Source organism: Parasteatoda tepidariorum, chromosome 9 (assembly GCF_982258835.1).
Source record: "Parasteatoda tepidariorum strain Cologne lab strain chromosome 9, Ptep-v5.0, whole genome shotgun sequence".
NCBI lineage: Eukaryota > Metazoa > Arthropoda > Arachnida > Araneae > Theridiidae > Parasteatoda > Parasteatoda tepidariorum.
The window spans coordinates 56,918,109-56,940,985 of record NC_141763.1 but is presented as its reverse complement, the minus strand read 5'-3'; the positions used below and the strand labels follow the sequence as shown (position 1 = coordinate 56,940,985).

The window sequence follows — 22,877 nt, the reverse complement described above, 5'->3', positions numbered from 1 at the left end:
ATATAACGACTTATCATGCATAAATAAATGTGGTATAATAAATAAATGCGGTATAATAAATAAATATGATGCAAAGTGCAAATAAATGTAATGATTTATCAAGTATAAATAAATATAACGACTCATCATGCATAAATAAATGTGGTATAATACATAAATATGATGCAATATGAATAAATGCCATGATTTATCATGACGAATAAATATTATGTACAGAAAGGAAAAAAGAACGAGAATGCCAAATGTAGTTTTACTCAAAAGCTAATTTATACAATTCGAATGTCTGATCTACTTGTCAATGACCTATAACTTTTCATCTGGTAGTCCTGGCTAATATTATACAGTGCGATTTTAAAACTTTTTTCCACTGTGTCTACCTAATAAAAGAAATGAGGTAACAATCAAGACTAGTATAGATAAATGCTATATTTACCTTAAAATTGAATCAGCATGTTAAGGAAGTAATTTTTCAAATGGCTTAAAGGAGACAAAACAAATGAATAAATAAAAATAAGCGGGAATAAATATTTAATTTTTGAATGTCGGTCGCAAGGAAATATTCAGTGATTGATAACTTTATGATCCTTTATTACTCAAAACTATACGAATGAAAAAAAAAACGAAAAATGAACATTTTAAATACGTTTGATCAAATGATCGGACTTTTACGTATTAGAACTCAATTTTAATGGTTCGAAGGCCTGACCTTAAATAGAGTAATCAGTTAGTGCTGACAATATTTTAAGCTATCGAATCAGATTCAAAACTTACTTTCTATGAATAACTATAATTTTGTTTCAACGGATTTAGTCATTCGACCCTCAAAATAGTAAAGCAGGTAGGCGCAATCTGAAAAATCTAGTCTAAATAGTACAAACAGGAGAGTAGTCGAATGTCAAGTCCTTTAAAATTAATTTAACTCTTCGCACATACATAAACATTTTTACGTCAGCTTAATCAACGCAATTTTAAATTACAGTGACTAAAATTTGAAGGGAATTGGTAGGAAAGTTCCTGCAGAATAAAAATTTAAAAAAAGTGTCTTCTTTGAGATGGTAAAATATGCAAAAAGTGAAATTAACATAACGAAGTATAAAATTTTGACCATTCTCCTCTCGATTGGCACTATATTTTTTCAGATTGCGGCTATTTCGAAGAATAAGTCCAAAATTCTTCAAAAAGAAGGCAAACTTAAATTTTTATTTTATTTTTAAGCACATTTTTGAGCCTGATTCTGCAACTTAAATATCATCTGCATAAACTAATAAGCATATTTAAGTTTAGACTAGTTAATCGTTAAGATTGAATCCTATAGTTCATAAAAAAAATTGGACCAGTAGATCAAAATTGATTAAATTGTTCACTTTAATTTCATTTTTTGTGCACTGTACATTGCATATACCTATAATTAACAATAAGTAATGATAAAAATTATTACGAGAAATCAATCAATATTAGTGTATCGTGAAAAATTTCGAATGTATATATATATATATATATATATATATATATATATATATATATATATATATATAGATAGATAGATAGATAGATTGTAGAAAATTAAGATTAGTTTGTTGGAAAAAACAGTTTTTACACTCAGACTATTTTACATTGACAATACATAAATAGAAATTCAAAGTATTTATTTCAATTTTCTTTTTAACATTATTAGACTTTCCTCCTCCTACAATGATTAACCTTTTGCCGCTCAAGCATTCAAATATGCTATTTAAACAAATTTAAAGCGCTAAAATATTTGAAATAATATTTTTATATTGTAACTTAAGACCATAAATAATGTGGTTACTAAATATACAAAAATTTTAAATTTCAGATTAGTGAGTTTCAGTGTGGTACAGGATGGAGTGGACATCAGATTACAAAGGGTTAAACTTCTCTTTTCAGAGGCCTTTAACATAACCTCTAACCGAGGTGTTTGTCCAAACATCTCTGCACTCCACTGTTAATGGAATTGTGTGTTTTTATCTTTAGAAATCCCTAGAAACGAATTTCTGAAAAATAATTTTTACTTAAATTCATCCCTTTTCACATCAAAATCGTAAAATGTTTTAAATTGTTTTGAAATGAGCTTCAAGAACATGTTAGAGAATAATATTGACTTCATTTTTTTTTGTATTTATTTTGTATAATTACTTTCAACATACGCTATGCGATAACTATATAAAAAAAGTGAACTGCTGTATTATTAACCATTTGATATTTTAAATTTAAATGAAAGATCACCTGCGTTGCAAAGAATTTCTTAACATTAATTTAGGCAGAATAATGTCAGGAGTATAAAGTTAAATAACGTTTGGTCTTTCTTGAGGTATGTTCGATTTGATGTGACGAATAAAATCTACAATTATAGGATAGTGATATTCATGTAGTTAAAAACTTGACTGCCAAATCAACCCTAATACTCAGCAAACAACATTCTAATCAGTCCAGAGCAGTGTTTTTTTCCCCTTTTGTAATAATTATATTTTCTGAGATGCATTTCACCGTTCGTGACAGACTGTGACGGATTTGCTTGTAAAATTATTTTTAGACAAAAGTTTCATTTTATTTTCAAAAAATCGAGAATTTTCCAGAAGTCGTTAAATGAACTGTTTAAGTTCCTTTCGTTGTCAAATTAGGCAGCATGCCTGTAACTGAACTGCAACTTCTCGACATGGAACGGTGGAGATTATTAAGAGAACCCTAATATCCCGAAGCTTTAATTTTATTTTATCTTAAATTTGGAATTTATAGTCTTTCTCTATAATTGGCTAGATATGAAAATCAGCTTTCGATTGTTTCGAAACATCAAAAATTCATTTATAAAATACCTATTTCATTAAAAATCGCTTGGTTATGTAGTCAATTTTTAACAGAAAAAGATATTTTGTTGACGGGTTTTTTACGTTTTTAATTTTTTCCAGACAGAAGCTGACTTTTACTAATCTTTAACAGATCGCTGTACCTTGGCATGAAGTTTCAAATACTGATAAATAGTTTTGCTATTAAATTATGGTATAATTACTTAATATTAGGTAGTTATCGTGCAGAAATTTATTTGTATTTTGATATTTTGAAAACATTTTCTCAAGTGTCGCTCTCTCTCTCTCATAAAAAAATTATGTTAATATTAATACCACTCTTTAATTTTTTCCAAGTGTGTATGAACTATGTCTTAACATGTTATTTAACTAAGCCCTTCAATTAAAAAACTAAAAATAAAGATGAATTTCAGAAGAAAAATAATTACGCTTACATATTTATTTCAAATTTTCGTTATGCTCAGTATCAGTCAGAATTTCGTTCAGTGTTTCAGCAAAACTTTGTATTAGTATCTAGATTTAGTTTCTTGTGAAGACTGTCATTGCAGATTTTTACCTCACCTACCTCACCTGTTTTATCATCCGGTGTCAAATTCCCAATAGGCTGCTGCTTAAATTCCAAATTGGCTGTTTCTGTGTCCAAAGAATTGTGATGGGATTGAGACTTCAATCCATCGGTAAGAGTATGCAAATCTTCCAAGGTCTTGCAAAAAACATACAGATTTTCTCCTGGAGCTAGCAGTTCTTCCGATAATTTACTAATCTTAAAACAATAATCACCATTGATTTTTGTTGACAGGTTTGCCGCGTTCAATACCAATTCACAGATACTTTTTTCCATTAAGAACGTTAAGTGCTCGGCATCATTTAACAGCTTTGCGGTGTACCCAAACTGCGACACCATCTTGCTCAAGCAATCCAACTTTTGAGCAACATCCATCGATATATCTTTAAACGCTAAAGTGCTGACATTTAAAACAGCATGCGCGTTCTGCAAACTGTCAAAGGCAACTTGAAGACACAAATTATTTTTGTTCGCACGAGCTTCAATCTTCTGTATAGATATTTTTAATTTGTGATCGAAGAATTTAAGTGTTTCTTTGATTGTTTGTCCATCCACAGACTGCTGTTGTAAGAAAATAAGTACCCCGAAAACAGTCTGCTCGATGTTATGCACCTTGTCAAGAACAGAACCGCAGTTGGCGACTTCTTCATTTATGCCATCCCAGCTAGTTTCTATAAGTGCTTTAATACTTTCATATTCTTTTTCAAAGTTATTGAAGATTCCAAGAATGGCATCTTTGCAAAGTTTTTCTGATTCAATCATAGCTATAGAGACGCCCTGTTTCAATGACATTAGTTCCTCTTCAGAAAGACTGCAATCTGAGACCTAAAAAATTGCAAAATAATAAAGATTTTTCCACGCATATTTAATAAATTAAATGAAAACGCTTCATTTCTGAAATTGAAACAATTTAAAATCACAATCACAAAACAAAAAAAAGGGTTTCTGTTTATTTCAATTTAAAATCAATTGAGTTAAAGCATCTTTTGGGCAACTCAACAACAATGCAATAAGTTATAATTCAAATACATATTAATATAAATAATATGAATTATTATGTATTATACATAAATTTTAACTTTTTAATACATATAAATTGCAATATAATGTTATATAAATCATAATGTTATACATAAATTATGTTATATAAATTATAAGTTTTTGGACATTGGACAGTTTTTCTTATAAATACGAAAATAAGCGCAAATTTTGTGCATTCATGTTTACTATAACGATATATTTACGAAATGTTTGTTGTCTAAATTATTAACTCACTGCATGTGTTACACACAAGACAAAACGGTGGAATATATCTTTCTTTTTCAATAACAATAATAATATTATTAATAATAATAGTAATGATGATAATAATAATAGTAATGATAATAATAAACAGTTAACAAACTCATAACACTTTAAATTTACATAGATATAGAGAATTCTGTTGTAAGCGAAACGAATTACATAACAGTTTAATACAACCCGCACATAAAGCATATATTAAATAGTCGAAAACGACAAACATGCTCTGTGGAGCCATAACAAACATCATCGTTAGACAGTTGGAAAATGCACATGGTACTGAAACTGTAGTATGTCTCGTAAATAAGTACTCATGATTTTGTGTTCAACGCGTTCCACATACTTTAATGTATTCTAAATTATTAATAAACATTTATGTAATTTTAATCTCACAAAATTTCAATGGGTCCCAGTGTTAGATTATAAGATAGCAATGGGATCTGTTAAATTGGGACTTTATGGAGTTCTTTTATTACTGATGCAGACTGCACTTGCATTTAGGGCCCTTTTCCTCGTTATTTTAACTGGGCCTTTTTCTTCTTAGCTTATATTTAGTCTATAAGAGATATTTTAAATCTGCTTTGATGTAAACTGAATTATTGTATTATTAAAAAATATTCGCGAAATATGAAACATCAAGATTAGTTCTGGAGCTGTTATGCGGCAATCTGAAACTTTTCTCACAGATACATGTCTTTTCTCTAGCTGTCCTCTGTTTATATATTTTAAAACATGCCTTTATTCCCTGCTGTCCTCAGTTTATATATTTTAAAACATGCCTTTATTCTCTGCTGTCTTCAATTTATATATTTTAAAACATGCATTTATGTATCTAAGTTAAAATGAAGGGTTTCAGTTTCCAGTAACTTACCTCATTCGGTACGATTTCATAACTCTCTTCTGTTTGGGCAAACGCTTCAGCACAATCCTTGCAACTTTTGGACGGTTCCTCTTCCAACTGACCGAATTTTTGTGACTTCAAAATTTCATCAGTCTGTTCCACTTGAACTTTTAACTTTGATATTTCCTCCCTTAGATTCAGTGCCATTTCTTGAACTTGGTCATACCTGGCTTTATTTTCATTGCCAATTGCTTCGAACCGACTCCTTATCTGATCTTGAATATCTACAAAACATTTATGCGTCTGTTGAAGAAAATCATCGTTGACTAAAAAGATGGATTTCAGGATATCCTTTTCATTCGATACCTAGAGTTCAGAATGAATTTTTATTAAATAAATAGACATTACATATTTTCCAGCCTTTTTATGTAATTAGTACTGATAAATATTATTAATTGAATATTTTTCTCTCTACACTTTTTATGAAAATAGTTATTTAAGAAAATTGCATACGTATAATAAAAATTAATTAACGAGATGTGAATGATTCATTCAATTTCCCTGCAATAAATGTCTCCTAAAGTTAATTATTAAATTTTTCCTTAGGCCTAATTTATTTGAATTTAAATATCCTTTTAATTGCCGTCCGGCTTGTGTAGGGGTCAGGGAACGAGCCTTGTATCAGAGAGGTTTCGGGTTCGAATTTCGGGCAAGGCATGGAAGTTCTTTCCTTACTGTGGGAGGAACGTTGGCCCACCTAATAGGGTACCCCTGAAGGAGTGGCCAACAAATCTGCCCTTCAGATGCCTGTATGATGAAAGGTCATTCTCCTGATAGGCATGGGAAAAAAATATCCTTTTAAATTGCATTTTGCTTGATTTTTAGCAAATAGATAATTATGTGTCGCTCCTTGTGATGAGTGATAACTTTGTTTCACACACTTTTGATTTGAGTTTCGTAAAAAGACAAGCCATGGAAGCATTTTTACCTTTCCTTTAACTTTCTCAATGATTGGAATGGAAATTAAATTTTTAAAATTGACACCATCCGCTATGGTTTTTTTCCACTATTAAGCAGTATTTTCAGTAAGGCTTGGTTGTTTCTTTTAATATCTCTGGTAGCAAGATATTTCATTAATAAAAATATTTGGATCAATAATATATTCTTCATACATGTGCATTCATATTTTTAAATCTATAGGATAAGAAACCTGTAACCTATGACTCGTTAATAATTAATTTTGCAAAACTATTCTTTTTGCAAAAGTATTAGTTCTCGCCAACCTACTAAGCAAAAGAAATCTTTACAAGTAATGGCGCCAACTGGGAAATATCTGAATTTTGATATGGAGTTATGTTGCTAGATCGATCCTCCTTTTTCATGACATATCATGGCAAATTTTTTCTCTTTAACCCATCTGATTGATTTACTGATTATATTTTATTACAATTAGTAACTAATTTTTTTTACTAATTCCTTTTGCTAGCATTTGAGTATACTCAAATGTAAAAGCAGATTGCCAAAATGAGAATTAATGCCCACTAGTAGACAATGAGAAATTTAAGGCGGAATTGAAAAAGTTCAGGAGTAATTGGGACAGTTCAGGCTTTCTAGTGGACCAGTAACAACTTATTCATAATTCCCTCCGGGGTTTCGAAGAGTTATAGTAAAAAAAGGAAGACGAATATGGCAAGAAAAAACATATGAAATTATTCCGAAAGCATTCAAGTTTTAATTTAAGCAGTTGCCGGTAGATGGCAGTAACATGTACCACTGAAGCCAGTTGTAGTAAAGAAAAATGGCGTTTACAGGCGGAGGGAATTATGAATAACCCTGTATTTTTGATTGCTAGTTATATTTTGTACAAAATTATCTTTGGAGAAACTAGTTTTAGAATTGTGTGCAAAAAATATTTGATTCCCTATAATAGTTTCTATATGTTCTATCTACATGAAAAATGGAATTAAAGGGGGTTCAAACTTTTTACTACACTCTTACCTAAGAAACTGGACCTCTATTTTCCGAATTGCAGCTACCCATACAATTTTAGAATTAAGAATCCAAATCCGTTAAAAAAAGGTAATTAATTAAAATGTTGATGGTTAGCCTCTTGGGTTAAAATTGCATCTAAGCAAGTAAAAATCTAATTTAACAAAATTTCTTTAAGCGTCCCATGAAGGATACAAAACTTCCTAAACTTTAGAACATAAAAATTCGATTCAACTGGAATCCTGGGGACTCAGGTTTCATTTAACACATTATAAAAAAATTACAAGAAATTTTGTTCATTAATATTGTTCAATCCTGATCCAATTTAACACATTACAAAGATGAATAAAATTTTGTTTCAAATTATCGATTGAATCAAGGCAATATTTACATAAAAGACTTTCCAAGATATAATTTTTCAATTAAAAACAAATGCTATAAGAGTACCTTTTGCGAGATCTTTCGCACTTCCATTAACTGTACTGCAATATCTTCTAGGGAAATATTCTGATCCAATTTTGTAGCATTTAATATATGTTCAGGAATTAAAATTTTCAAAATCTGTTGAAAGCGAGGTTAATAATTAAATTTACAAGTCAGTCAAATACGTAATAAAGTACACTGTTTGAAATTTCTAGGAAAAAATTGTTAAACAACAATTTCTTTAATTGTTATTTTACTATATTTAAGCAAAACAGTCAAATAACAAAATAAGATGCTATCAATAAACACAAATAAGATGGTATTCAAACTGTTAACTGTTAGAAAACCGTTAATTATCTGCTTTAACCAAATACGGTTAAATAACCAGAATTTCATCGGATTAGCTAGGTCCACCTAATGAAGTCACTTCGTTGCTTGGAGCTGGATCCGAAAGGGGTAATCTGTCAAAATGGGGGATCGAGATCCAGAGTTGACGCCACAATATTTCCACCATTCCCTTGAACACATGAATAATTTCCAGTGTTCTGTACTCCCCAATTTCTGATTCTAGAGTATTAGAATACGATACTCTCATTCACACATAGATGGCAGCACCATGAAACTGTTTAACACGAAAAGTCTAGTATTTCTTTTCACATATGATAGACGAAGCAACCAGATAAATTAATTAAACCACATTCTACGTTTCATTTGATGAAACACAACTCAACCACCACATAACGCCCATTACCCAACGAAAAGCCTAGCTCTAACGCAAATTTAAATTTTTTTATGGTTTTGAAGCCATACTAGTTGTAAATGGTTAAAAAATCGAGACTACACGTAACAGTTTCAAAACCGTAAGGGTAAAAAATACTCTTTACCGTAAAACTCAACGACTAATTGGATGGTGAGACTGCTGCTGGTTATTTCACCGTAATCTTAGAAAAAAAATTATAACATGTCGAAATATTTAGTTCACACAATAAGAACCTGCGACTTCCATAATGAATCTGAAAAAGTTATTAGGGTGACCTGGGGCAATTCCTGATCAAAAAATGCAAGCATCTATTTTGTGAAAAAACTATTCAAGATAGAATTTTAATATTTTCTGGAAGTTTGAGGCTATTTGAGATGAGTCCTATGCTACCTTCTTTTGTTTAAAAATCTAATTAGAATTTAAAAGATTTTAAATTTTTAGTGATCAGGAATTACCCCATCTCTTGATCAATTCTGGGGTAAATCCTGATCATTTCTGGGGTAATTACTGATCACCAGTTTTCATAGTAAATGGGTTGTCTAAAAATAACTATACAATGGTAATTAAGATCAAACAAATAAACCAAAAAGATATGTTTAAGCAGCTAATAAAGCTGTTTATTTGAAATCAGGAATAAAGATTAACACTTTCAGCTCTGGCAGCAGCTCTCACACTGAAATTTTCATTTTCAATCATTAAAAGAAATTCACATTTTTGCTTTCTAGAAACTTAGTATCCTTTTTAAGCTTATAATTTCTCACCATATTTATGTTAAGTTAATTTATCAACTTAAAAATTATTCTAACAATGTACACACATAAATTTAAGACTGAAGCAAGGTAAGACAAGCTAGAAATGGTGCATATCAGAACACATTTTTTTTTGTATACAGTTAAAAACAAATTTTGTGATTATAGTTAAAATATATTTTATAGTTGCTCCACTTAATAAATATGAACTGTTATTTAAGAAAAGACAATTGACTATTTATTAGCTATGTTTTATACTATTTATAAGAAGAAATGACAATGATCAGGAATTACCCCAGTGATCAATAATTACCCCATCTGTAGGGGGCAACATTTGATATAGTTTCCTATAATCAATTATAATGTTTACAGTAGATGTGAAATAATTGAGCAAAAGTCTACACTATTTTTATATCAAAGAAAAAGAAAGTAACTCAAAATATTTATTATTAAGAGAAGGAGGGGGATCTTTGCAGAAATGTGCACATTTTGAAGCCCATCTTTGAAATGGAAAATACAGAAAGCATTTTAAAAGATACTTATTTTGTTAGATTAAACAAAAAACTGTTATTAAGTAAATGTAGTTATACTTTAGTAAAGTGTACAAGCATTCTTTTCCATGTCTCAAATTTAAAAAAAATATTATTTTTTTAAATAAAACTCAGGTGATCATTATTTACCCCAGAAACAGAGTGATCGTGAATTACCCCGGGTCACCCTACAAGCCTCAAATAAGAGTTGGCTAGTAAGGGCTGGCTAGAAATAAGTAGATCATAACAAAATAAGTTGCTTAACATTAACATGATGTGTTAAATTATCTGTACTATATTATTGCTATATCCTTACACAAAATGTTTAAAAATTACACTTTTAAAACCGGTTAACTTAAGTAAAAACTTAATGTAAGTACATAGCGACTTGATTTTTCTGCATGAATCTCCAACATATTTATCCGCTACAGTTTTCCCTATACCAGCGGTTACCAATTTTTTACGGTTAAGTACCCCTAAATAATCGAGCATCTTTTGGCAGAACCGAAAATATATAAATAAAATATATTAGCAGCCGTAAGCATATTAACTGGAGAAAGACTACTAATTATTAGGGGGACTGGAAAATAATGTCGTTTCGCAGCATTAAATGTCCGTTAGTCTTAAACACCAATTCATTTTTTCAAATAAAACTCTTAAAATTATAGGTTTTATGCTAAACAGTTAAAATTTGTAGGTCTGTAGTGTTATCTAGTCTAATTCTGAATTTGTTTTTGGCACACACATTAGTTGAAAATGAATAAGATAAGTTGAATTATAGTTTTTGAAAAAGTACTCTTATAAACGTTGAGAATTATAGTTATCATAGAAACATAATTCGTAGTTTTTGAATTTGGTCATTTTTTTTTTAAATAGAAAAATTCGACAAAAAATACCAATTCGGTTTTTTTTAAAATAAATTTTGCCATTTCTTTATTTACTAGCATTTTACTTTTATAATTTCATAAAAATAACTAAACTGTCAAAAAAAGTGAGATGCCGGGAAAACTGTATATAGACCACCGGACTTTGAGCGCTGGTGGCGAGAGTTGTATTAAGATCAGACCGACTTTGAGCGTTGGTCGCAAGAGCTGTATTAAGATCACGGTTTTGTGCGTGGTCCCTCCTATGTTGCTAGTAGAAATCGAATGTGTACAGGTCACTGTTGTGTGTGATCGAGACTGAGCAGAACTCGGGGAGAGCAATGTCGCAGTCTCAAATAGCAAGTCACAGTAAAAGTAGGCGTGCTCATATTGAAGTGGGCGTTTCAGTTGAGATAGGCGTGTTCAGATCACGTCCGAAAGTTACCAATGGGGAGTTGGGCTACCGAAAATGTCAAGTGTCTACTATCTAAAGGTGCCTCCAGATACTATCGAGTATACATGTCTTTTATACTAGTGAATACGAATTGAATGATTGTAGTGGTAGCTACGCAATACATGTGTCCTAAAACTCGTCGTTACATCATTTAATTTCTGTTGAACTTCCTGAAAAAATACTGCATTACAGATCCAGGCTCCTCGGCCATACATGCCATACATTCAGGATGACCAGTGACAGTGAATGGATAACCAATTTTAATTTTAGGACTAGGTAGAGCACTAGGCCCATGTGCAAGAGGTCGTGAGTTCAATTCCTGCAGGCAGAAGACTGCCTGTGTAGTAAATGGTGACTGATGCACGTTAAATCTGTCGGGTCATGAAGTCCTCCATGTTCCTATAACAAATCATACCTCTGAGGAAACTGATCCATAGTTTTCCTTGTCTTATGGATTGGTTCGAAATTACAAGGTTACCGAGTTGAACATTAATAGCCGTAAACCCCAAAATTGGGTCGGCTGTTCAACGACGGTTATAAAATAAAATAAAACTATTTCTTTTTTCATGAAAACTATTTTTTTTTTATGTATAGAGTAACTACAGAATAAGTGTATTAGATCTAATAATGACCAATTCCACTCATAAAACTCTATCGAAATAGAGTGGCGAGTTTTTAAGTTTATTTAGTGAAGTTCATGATCCCTAAAAATTCCTATGATGTTTTCATATTTAAGTATAGTTCCTGAAATGATTATAAATAAAATTATTATAAATAATATAAAGACAACCAATAAAAAATAAAATATTAATCCAGTAAATTTCAATTAACTGGTTTAACGAAGTACGTTTAGAAAGCAAAATGAATTTCTTACTTTGGATAAAAAATTAATGGCCAAGTTATATAACATAACTAGAAAAGAAAAAAGAAACAGATGTTAAAATAGAACAATAAAAAACAAAGCTTTTGGTGTTTTTTTTTCTCATTTTATATCATCAAAAATTAGACATCCAACATACATAATGTAAGTAAATTCCATATCTTTGACACATTTTACCCAACTCAGAAAACAGAGTATAACACTTGCCCTTGTAAAAGACATTTTGAGAGAAATTAACCTAATTTTCGTTTAATAGGAAGAAAACTATTAACTCCACTAAGGATTAGCAAACACAAATGAGATTTTAACATATGATTCCCCTACGACTCAACACATTTCATGTAAGAACCCTATCCAACAGTTTCACTCCGGTCTTTCTTTCACTTTTACCAACTTGCTAGTTGTAGACAGTATTTTTCCTTAAAACAGTTTTATAATTAGTTTTGAAATTAAAATATTACATAAATGAGTTATCGTTGATAAACAGCACCTCTAATATACAAGATATTTCGTAAAGACCACCCTTAATACATATTTTTTAGAACCCTTTTGAAAAAAAAGGACAAAGAAATATGCACCCAAAGTGCATACTTATAAGAGGGTGTACAAAACATAAAATCTTGAATCTTGAAGGTGTTCTTCTTACAACTCCTGTATGGTTTCCTCTCCCAATTAAACAGGTTTTAGGATTTCGTACGCCAGCCTTCATCAGATGTAATTTTTTTTAGATTTCAATGACGTTTTTGTGTTTTTCTCTCTTAAAATATTAATATTTACCTTTATTTTTTTTAAAAAAAGGAGAACAAAAATATATTAAATGCGATATTTATGAAACACACTGTATACCTAAGCTATTTTCCTTTTAATGATCACTTATATTCATTTTTCTTAAATCAAAATTTAAAAGAAAACTATGAATAATTCTAATTTATTATAATTTTATAATCCCATGAATTAGTTTTTATGCTTAGACAAATTAACAGAAGTTTAAATAGCAACACTTTTAGACACGACTCATACAGAAGTAGGTTTGGCGAACGAAATTGTGCCTAAAGTAACCAAGAGCTTAATGAGAACAAAGCAAATATTGCTTTTAATTGCTGAACTTGAAGTTTTTTGTTATTTAAACTACGTTTCTTACCCTAAATCTATTTGGTAGCCGAAATATTTATTAGTTCCAAAGGAAAACCTTAATTTTTTCCATAATTGTACGTTCATGTGAAAGAATATCAATATCCTCTGGTTCCCAATCATTCTGCTGATTTGACAATTTTAATATAAGCTCCTCTGTCAAAAAATGAGTCATATTTAGAGATATCAACAAAATCATCATTTAATACCGAGTAACTTCGCTTCCGTTCTTAATAACAGCCTGTATTCGATAAAGAAGTGAGTTCTACAAGGTTTTTCAAGTATGCCGTTTCTAGTTTAATCTGAGGATTTTATCCTGCAAATCTACCTAATTGTCAGGATGCCGAGATTGGCGTTTTAACATGTCCCACATATTTTAGATTGGACTCAAAATGGAATAGGATGAGTAAGTGTTCATGAAAGACATGACCAGTTACATATTTTTCCCGCCAGATGAACCATGCTGTTGTTATCTCAAAAAATAAGAGTACCACTAACTACAACGCTATCATATTGAAAGTGTTGAACGAAAAGCAGTACCTAATCATTCAGAAGATTAAATTTATTATTATTGTTATTGGGCAACATACACCATAAAATAACAATAAGAAAAGCAAAAATAATTATGATGCTTTTCACAATTACTAACAATCGAAAGGCTTGTGACAATATAGTGATAATTCAGATTTAAACATGTGATTGCTAAAAGATGAATGAAGATGTTTAGATTGTTTCTCTTTAAAATGGAACAATTTTTCAAAAAGGTTTAATTTTTTTTTAAATTCGTGCAATAATTCCTTTTTCATACATGGAAGATTATTTTCGTTCATTTAAATAAAAGAAGAAAAAAAATTCTTTATCAACATGCATGTTCTAATAATATGGGTGATATTTTAGCACTTTGAGAAAAAAAAGTAGCATATTCCTTTCCTTTTTCGCCTATTTGCGAGTTGTCACATAATGAATAAATGGAAAAGGAATTTTTAAAAATTGTGGAATCCGTTAAGGAACCTGCTGGAAAAAAAAAGATTACTGACAACACCACTTTGATTTATGACAAAATCACGCAAATCGGACTCTTTAAACGGAGTTACTCAAATGCCTGTTTCGACATTCATAATAAATATAATCGCATTAAAAATATTAGGCTTCAAAAACAAAACAAAAACACGCAGAAATTAATGACAACAACTGTTGAAAAACAGATCGATCATGGCATAGCATCAAAAAGTGAATGCTGAGATGAACAATTTGAATTTCAGAAATACCTTATGAGATACATCAAAATATTTAGAAACCATGTGAAAATCAAAGGCATTAAGTGGATATTTGGACTTCACGAAGAAGAAAATCACGAATACCCACAGATGTGATCTATGATATCAGCGCCAGGTAATCATTTATAAGCAAAATGGTGTGTTAAAGTTGAGCAAAGTTCCTCCATGTAAGTTAGAATGTCAATTAACGTGAAGTTAATTAAATACAATTCCGTATCGCACATAAAATTTGGTGAAATATAATTTTTCGTCTACGTCTTTCTCTTAACTTAGATTTATTATTTGCTTGTGTATTTTATTGCAACCATGATATATTTTCGCTTTGTGTACCTGGCAACTTCTATGCATAATTAGTTTATTTATGTTCTACACGGTTTTCTGCCGGTCTTTGTGTTAAGTAAGAAATATATAGTGAAATAATAGAAATATTTGTGAAAGAATCTTTGTGAGAGAATATAGAATGTGTCACTTAATAGAATTAATACTTAATCGGCTTGGCTTACTCGAAAGAGAATGGAAAGAACAGTTTCTAACGTAAACAAATGCCATGTTTTCAACCACCAATCAGAATCGAGATACTCACACTACGTCACTTGCAGGTATCTCACTGCCGAAAAAACGATAGAGACATGGATCTATGATGGTAGTGCAGCAAATCGAGAGCAAAAAGTGATTATTTAAAAGCTGGATTTGAATTTCTCGTGCCATATTATCCTATTAAAAATAACTGGATCTTAAAAACCACGTGGCTATAAGCAATGGTCGATCAAAAAATGGTGAAAACGTAGCAATCAATAGTCAATTGCGTAATTAAAATTCTGAGGATCGCAATATTATTGCATGAAAATTATCGCAATTCAAATAAAGAAATAAATACGGAAAATTTCGAAACAATAATTTCTGAAAAAAAACTATCCACATCGTCTCGAAAATCGAACACGTTAAAAAGTGATTACTCAAACGAAATTCGTATATTGTTACTAAATGTAAACATTAGATTGGCGGAAACTTTTGAGAAATTTGGATTTCAACGGAGGAAATTTCGTCGAAATGTAAATTTTCAACGCGAATCAACAGTCTTGAGATTCGCGGAGTTCCGCGAATCAGTGGAAAAATCACATGCCTGTACATATTTTCTGAAGATACTAGTTTTACTACAATTTCTTATTTAGAGTAGTACTATTTAGAGTAGTACTATTTAAAATAGGTACTTAACAAGTTTTCCTATTTTACACTAGATAACAGTACAATTTACAAAAAAATTAGTGCCTATAGATTTAGAAATCATGGTGCTTACCTCCAAAACAATTTGAAAATGTAGCTCGCAGCACTTTAATTCAAAATGTGCAAAATTGTTTGCGATTTGCAAAGTATTTTAAAAACTGTATTCATTAATTATTTAGACATTCTTATGAGAATAAAAGATGTTATAAAAATGAACTACTTTTAGTTAATAATGTTTTGTTATTTATCAAGATGTTTACTTACCAATAACACTGAGCATCGTAAAATATCTCAAAAATGTAAATAAAGCGAACATAATCATTTTTACTTATTTTTTAAATTTTAAAATGAAAAAATATCAAAATAATTTTATCTTCGTTCAAATAAGATAATGTTGTAAGTATTTTTTATACCCTGTGTAACGTTTTGCTTGTGCTAACTTCAATTTTCCAGAAACAAAACAAAAATTCAACAATAATTTTTTTAAATTAATATTTACAGCAGAGTGATAAAAGTTTACATAATTTCTTCATTAATTTATTTATGTAATTAAGAAGAATAAAGGTCAAATGGTAATAATAAAATAATATAAAATGAAAGGGTGTCTTTATATTGTTAGAATTCTTTCAAAAATGAAATGAATAAATTATACACAGTAAGGGTCTCGATTTCTCAGTAAAGCGCAATGATGAATAATAAAAATCTGTTTCGTCATTAATGAGTAAGGCAAAGAAAAAAAAATTAAAACTGATTGATCACGGGAAAGTGTGAGAAAATGAAAGGTAATTTATGGAAACATTGTCATAGCTCGTTGAATTTGTTTGATTGTCTATTCTCTTTTGTCAACATTTAATTTTTCGCTTTTTGTTTGTGATAAACTGAAATGTGCATAATGCTTATTTACACTCAAAGAAATTTCACCACTAAATTATGGTTAGTGAGCAGCAAAAAGATTTCCAGTGACAGACCGTAATAATAAATTTCCCCCGTAATTCTAACATGATCATAGAAATTCAGGTCAGCCGGTAAAATGATTAATATGTGGCTATTGACCCTAAATCAACGTTATGCTCATAAAAGTGATCTAAAGTTCGAGCTTTGATGCTGTTTTAAACTTAGGTTTCTGAAAGTAATAAAATTTTTCTTGTAGTGAAATTTTTCGAATCAAGGCGAACCGTGAAACGAAGCGAAATAGTGTAGTGCAGTTATCTATTGCGCGCTTGTTATCAGTGGTCACCAATGTAGAGGGAGTGAGAGATTAATGCTTTTTTGCCACCATATGGGTTCAACCCAAGGACTTTCGTGGTGCTTGTCTGTTGCTGTAACAGTTATGGAAAAGGATTAACACTCTCGAATAGAGTTAGGAAGCTTTTAATAACTGTGCATAACATATAAATATACCTATTTTTCCACGAATATTTTTTTCTATCAAAGCAGGGAACTAGCCGTATCAATTAATGACTACCATCCTGAATTATACAGAAAATTCGTGAAAGATAGACAAGATATTAAAATTTGCACTGTTGAAGAAATTTGTTTAAAAACCCGTTGGTTTGTCGAAAGCAGCATAAAAATTTTTTAAGCCATTCTAATCAATATTACTCATTATGTTAGTCAAACTAGGCTCAATTAAGCTTGGGAGACTTAGGCCTAATTTTAAACCTCGATATATAAAAGTAACTTTTGTTCTACCGCAGGGCGTATTGGAGCTTCAAAATCGGTCAAATAAAAAAAAAGAAAGCAAACAAACAATAATTTTTTGCAACTGTATTTGCAATGCAAGATTTGCACGAAAGTGTGACTCAACCTCACAAAATGTTGCTAACTTTGAGGATTAGCTCACGAAAATGTCTTGGTTTTGTTTTCACAAAGAACAACTGTTGAGCTCCACGAATGTGATTCATGTAAATTTAATTCCTTATTGTACAGATTCTTCGAGTTTACGACGCCATCTTCGAAACGAGGACGTAAACATGATATCTGTTGGATCAGCTTGCATACGAAATCGGACATCTTATAGATGTAACAGCTGCCATTCGAAAGCAAAATGTTAATTAACTATGACTCAACGAATAAAATAGAACAGAGAAACTATGTTAATTACAAAAAAGGATTTTTTACCTTTCATCAAATAAGCTGTACCAGAAAAAATTACTCCCCGGACAGTGCCCTTATTCAATGATGGTTTGTTTTATGATGTATCCTCATTTTTATGATGGCTGTAACTTCATTTTTTATTTGTTTGAATTCTTAATGTAGTGCAAATAATCATGTAAAGATATGGGACAGAAAATTTTGACTAATTTACGACTTGCTTAACCAATTACTTCAGCAAATGTAAGTATTTTAAATTAGAGGAACACGTTTTCAATTATTTTGATACGGCTCATAAAGTTCTATTTAGATTTTTTTTCAAAATATATAAAAATTAACCATTTTAATTTAAATTCTAGAGATCCTCTCTACCTTTTTTCATTCATCTGATAAACCTACGATTTTTAGATTTGAGGTATTTATGATCAGAAAGCAAAATAAAAAAGTGAGCAGTTTAACTGTTCGAGAATCAAATCTTAAGGCTATTGGCACCATTGCCAGCTATAATCTACGTCTTAATGTTATTCTATGGAAGATATAATTTTTTACCAATAATTTACATCCTGACTGCTTAATGTTTAATATTATGAATAGATCTCATTCGAAGTTACATACCTGAAGTAACAAATTATTTATAAATTCTATTAATAATTTTTAAGACAACTTTAAATGCGTTTTTAGAATAATTTTCTTTATGTCTTTATGAAGTTAATTTTTAAGGTACATTCACAAACTTAAAAAAAAAGAATAAATAAACATTTAAGTTGTTTATATATTATTCGATATTATTTATATATTATTTCGATGGTGTTTTATAGATTTCGATTAAATTATGCTTAGTAAAGATAAAGGCAAGAGGGCATAACCAATAGATATTTAGTTTCCTTTATATTTTAATTTATGTTCGATTCTGTCACACATCAATTTAAGAATTATCTTTCATTTATAAATGTTTGCTGTGTAGTACAATTAGTAAAATAAGCAAAGGATGTTTTGTGTACTTTAAATTGCTCAATATTTACAGCTTTCTACTCATTGCTTTTAATAAAAGTTTGCTATTTTTCATTTTCAGTGTTCTTTATATACACCTAATATTGTTACCTTAAAAGTTTGTGCTTATACTTTTTACTCGTTAACATACTAAATGTGAAAATATTTTTTATTTACAAATATTTTCTTTTTAGGTACATTTACGTTACATTTTAAAACTAATCTTATCACATTTTTATTTTAATCGTCAAATATTTTAGCTTTTTTTTTAAATCTTTACTTGGTACAATAAATAAAAAGAGTATAATCGAAGATTATAACAGAGTATAATAGTAAAGAAATAGAAGAGTATAATAGAAGAGTATAAAAGTAGTAATCTCTTTCGAAAAAATTTTACCTCATTGTTGGCAGTGATTTTCAAAGTTCATTTGGAACCTAAACAGAATAAATAAATTAAATTTAACTTATTTTTTGTTGTTGCGAAAAACAATGCTTTGACCAAATGAATAAACAAGTCAAACTGTTTCCTGTGAGACTGCATCTACTGAAATCTATTTGCAAATATTGGAATATTGGAGATATTTCGCTTGGCCATATCTTCTCTAGTAGCCATCTAACTTAGACTTACCCTAACTATCAAGACTTTTTGTTAAACTGAAAAGTGAAGCTCCCCTTTTCATTAACTTTGCTAAAATTTCAAAAAACCTACCAATTTGCTAAGATGTTTATTAAAGCTAAATGATTATATTTATTTTAACTTGCGACAAACCGAAGACATTTCAAATATGATGCACGCAAATTGGATGAGGGTTAATGATACAAACAATAATTCATGACAATAAAAATTCGATATTGAACTAATAAACGTAAAATAGCTCCACACATTTATTTAATTTTATTTTACTAAAAACTTTTTCGCTTCAAAAATATTTAAATTAGAAATAACAGTAGACATATTACAAACACTCAAAAAACCAGGCCTCCATTTTCAAGACTTGCCAGGTGGAAATGAGGAGGAACAAAAGTGATTCAAAATATAAAACTTAGAGTTTGACTATTCATGTAAAAAATGGACAAATAAAGGTGAGAAACAAAACTAGAAGAACCACAGTAGTAGGGAGAGAAAAAATTGAAAACAGATCAAGAAAAACCACAGTGGGCAAGTGGAGCAAATCAGAGTAAAATGCATTTCCACGTGTTACGCGGAGATGGTGAGGTACTAATGTCGTTGACAAAGGAATCAGCAATCATATGAGTAAAACCACATTCCAAGGTATAAGCTGATGTGACTTGGGCGGAAATAATTTCAACAATGTCGAAATTGAATTTGTGTCCAAGATTCCTACAATATGCAGCAATTGATAATTTTCCGAATTCTTAATAACGGAGATATCTACTGCTATTTTTATTAAATTCGTTGAAATTTCCAAAATTTTCCCCCTGATATTAAAATTCAGTAATGCACATCAATGCTTATAATTAAACTATTAAAAGTTTCGAATTCTTATTTTCAAGAAAATTTTTTTTTTACTCAAGAATGCTTATACAGGGAATGATAATACGTAACAGCCGCAGCAATAGCCTATACATTCCATAGAATTGTGATGCTTTTTCTCCCCATATACTCTAAAAAACATGCGTACTTTTCTTACTCTTTGTTAAACAATAGCTATAAAAATGACTTAAACAAGTATTTTAAAACCATGTTACTTTTAAAAAAATGCATACTTTTCTTAAACATATTTTTGAAAACCATATTGTTTTTACAAAAACTTGCACACGTTTTTAATATTTTATTAAACAATGGCTATAAAAATGATTTAAATTTTTTTTATAAAACCATATTATTTAAAAAAAAATTATTCTTTTCTTTTACTTTATTAAACAATAGCTATAAAAAGGACTTAAATTTTTTTTTCAAAACCATATTATTTTAAAAAACATGTATACTTTTCTTATACTCTATTAAACGATAACAATAAAAATATTTCACTTCACCGAACGATATCTATTAAAATGACTTAAATATATTTTTTTCTTCATTTTCTTAAAATAACATTTGTATATTTAAAAAAAATATATAAGTGTATTGCATTCCAAAGGAAAATTTCTAACTCATGTTCACTTTACAGACTACTCAGTATATGTTTTATTCAGCCATATTAAAGATGACTTCCGTATTTATTAGATGCCAGGTGGCATTATGACAAACATAATTAAGGATTTAAATGCAATTTTCATCCCTGCTCTCATTGTTATATTTCTCATAACAGCTCGCCTGGAAACATTAAGTTCGTGAAAATTTCCACAAATGAATTTCATATTTTTAAACCCGAATGGCTTGTAAAAATTATTTATTTATAAAATAATGAAAGAAAGCAGAACTATTATAATCACATGTTAAAATCACTTATCTTGAAAGTTCTTAACGCAATTATAATTTATACCTAAGAATTAAACAGCGAGATGAAAATTAAAAAAAATATTAATACTTTTCCGACAATATTATTTCTATTTTGTAACTAGGGATCTTATTAATAGTAGAATAAACATAAACTAAAATAAATTATAAAAACATGTAAATAAAGCTGGGAATTCAATGGATCAGATTTTTTTAACAGCCCAGAAAAAGTATCTGTGCAATCTGTAATTTCTTTACAAGAAACGAATTAAAAAATTGTTACGAGAAAGATATTTATTTTAAGAAAGGAAATCTAAAATGCAAAGCATTATTAATACATTTCATTAAAACATTTCATTAAAATAAAAATTAAAAAGCAGACTAATTAATGAATATATGTAATAATAATAATGAAAAATATTTATGCTAAGCATTTAATAGAAGTCCAAAAAAGGAAACGGGTTATGGGCTTAAATTCGTTAAATGAGAAACTTCAATAAAAAAAGACAAAATAAGGTATTCTCTATCAAAGAGATATTGACAAATTTTATTTTCAGCAAACAATAATTGGTTAGTACTATATATTTCTGTGTAGCTCGTAGGAATCGCATAACCAAAATAGAAATTTAGATTTTTGAATTTTCTTTTTCAGTTTCTTGAATTCATAACGGTAAAAAATTTACAAACTAAGACTTTAAAATTACTTATCTATTGAAAAGTGTTTTGTAATATCATATTGGAATAAAAAAAATCAAACGTTTAAATCATATTATTAGAAATCAATATAAAAAAGTCGTTTGTTCAATAATAAATACAGTACATAAAATCGTTTGCTCAAGAAATAAATTTTGTAAAAATTGTATTTTACAATAAAAAATTAAGTTATTTTCTGGAATTTAAATAACTTAACATTCATCCAATAATTTATTACTCATTTTTGGTATAAAATGTATATTCTTACATTTAAGATTCAATGACTTTTTCCCGCGAATGCGGATGAGAAATACAATTTATCGCTCGCTCAAAAAACTGTGTTCTTTTGTTTGAGGTAAAATATTTTTTTAAAAAATAAAATGCCACATATCAGATCATCTTTAATATAATTAATTACTTTTGATTCAATAGTTTGTAAATTGCGCTAGACATAATACTAAATATTACCTAAGACAAAGTACATTTGACCAAACTTTAGCCTATAAATTAGTCTCATAGCCATTTTTATTTTATTTGGTATACTCTAATAATCTCTGTGTTTGTTCTTTTTTTATCATAATTTAATAAGCCTTTCAGACGTTTCAGTGAAATGTTTGTTGAAGTGCTTAAAAATATAAACGTAAGCAATATCTAAAAAAAGTCGTTTGAATTTTTGAATAGGAAAGAACAAACATACGTAACACACGTTTTCTTAAAAAAAAATCCAATTATGTTATCAGGTAACTGTTTCTGCCATCTGAACAATCAATCAGTTTCCCGCAGCAGGTCAAAAAAGGTTATTATTCAAGCATGCATTACATTAAGAATGGTATATGATCCCCCATTTACCCGCACTTTTTGCTGATAACACTCCATATCAAAGTAC

At 29.5% G+C, this 22,877-nt stretch overlaps 1 protein-coding gene across 8 annotated transcripts in view; it reads right to left on the bottom strand.

The window, feature by feature from the left end:
* Positions 1 to 236: 236 nt before the first annotated feature.
* Positions 237 to 22,877, bottom strand: part of LOC107437698 (uncharacterized) — a 59,083-nt gene continuing 36,442 nt past the window's right edge. Inside the window, exons 1-6 of one of the 8 annotated variants that reach the window (XR_006225569.3) lie at positions 22,689 to 22,826; positions 12,176 to 12,213; positions 7,970 to 8,083; positions 5,564 to 5,899; positions 3,260 to 4,215; positions 237 to 377 (exon numbers count right to left, since the gene is read on the bottom strand). Coding sequence is in view for 6 of the 8 variants with exons in the window: in XM_087151864.1 (XP_087007990.1) it covers positions 267 to 377; positions 3,391 to 4,215; positions 5,564 to 5,899; positions 7,970 to 8,083; positions 12,176 to 12,213; positions 16,078 to 16,135 (1,482 nt within the window). In the remaining 2 variants the exon portion in view is untranslated. Of the gene's footprint in view, positions 378 to 3,259; positions 4,216 to 5,563; positions 5,900 to 7,969; positions 8,084 to 12,175; positions 12,214 to 16,077; positions 16,216 to 17,934; positions 18,022 to 22,688; positions 22,827 to 22,877 lie in introns of those variants that run through there. The other 7 variants (XR_006225567.3, XM_087151866.1, XM_087151865.1 and 4 more) reach the window with 7 other exon arrangements.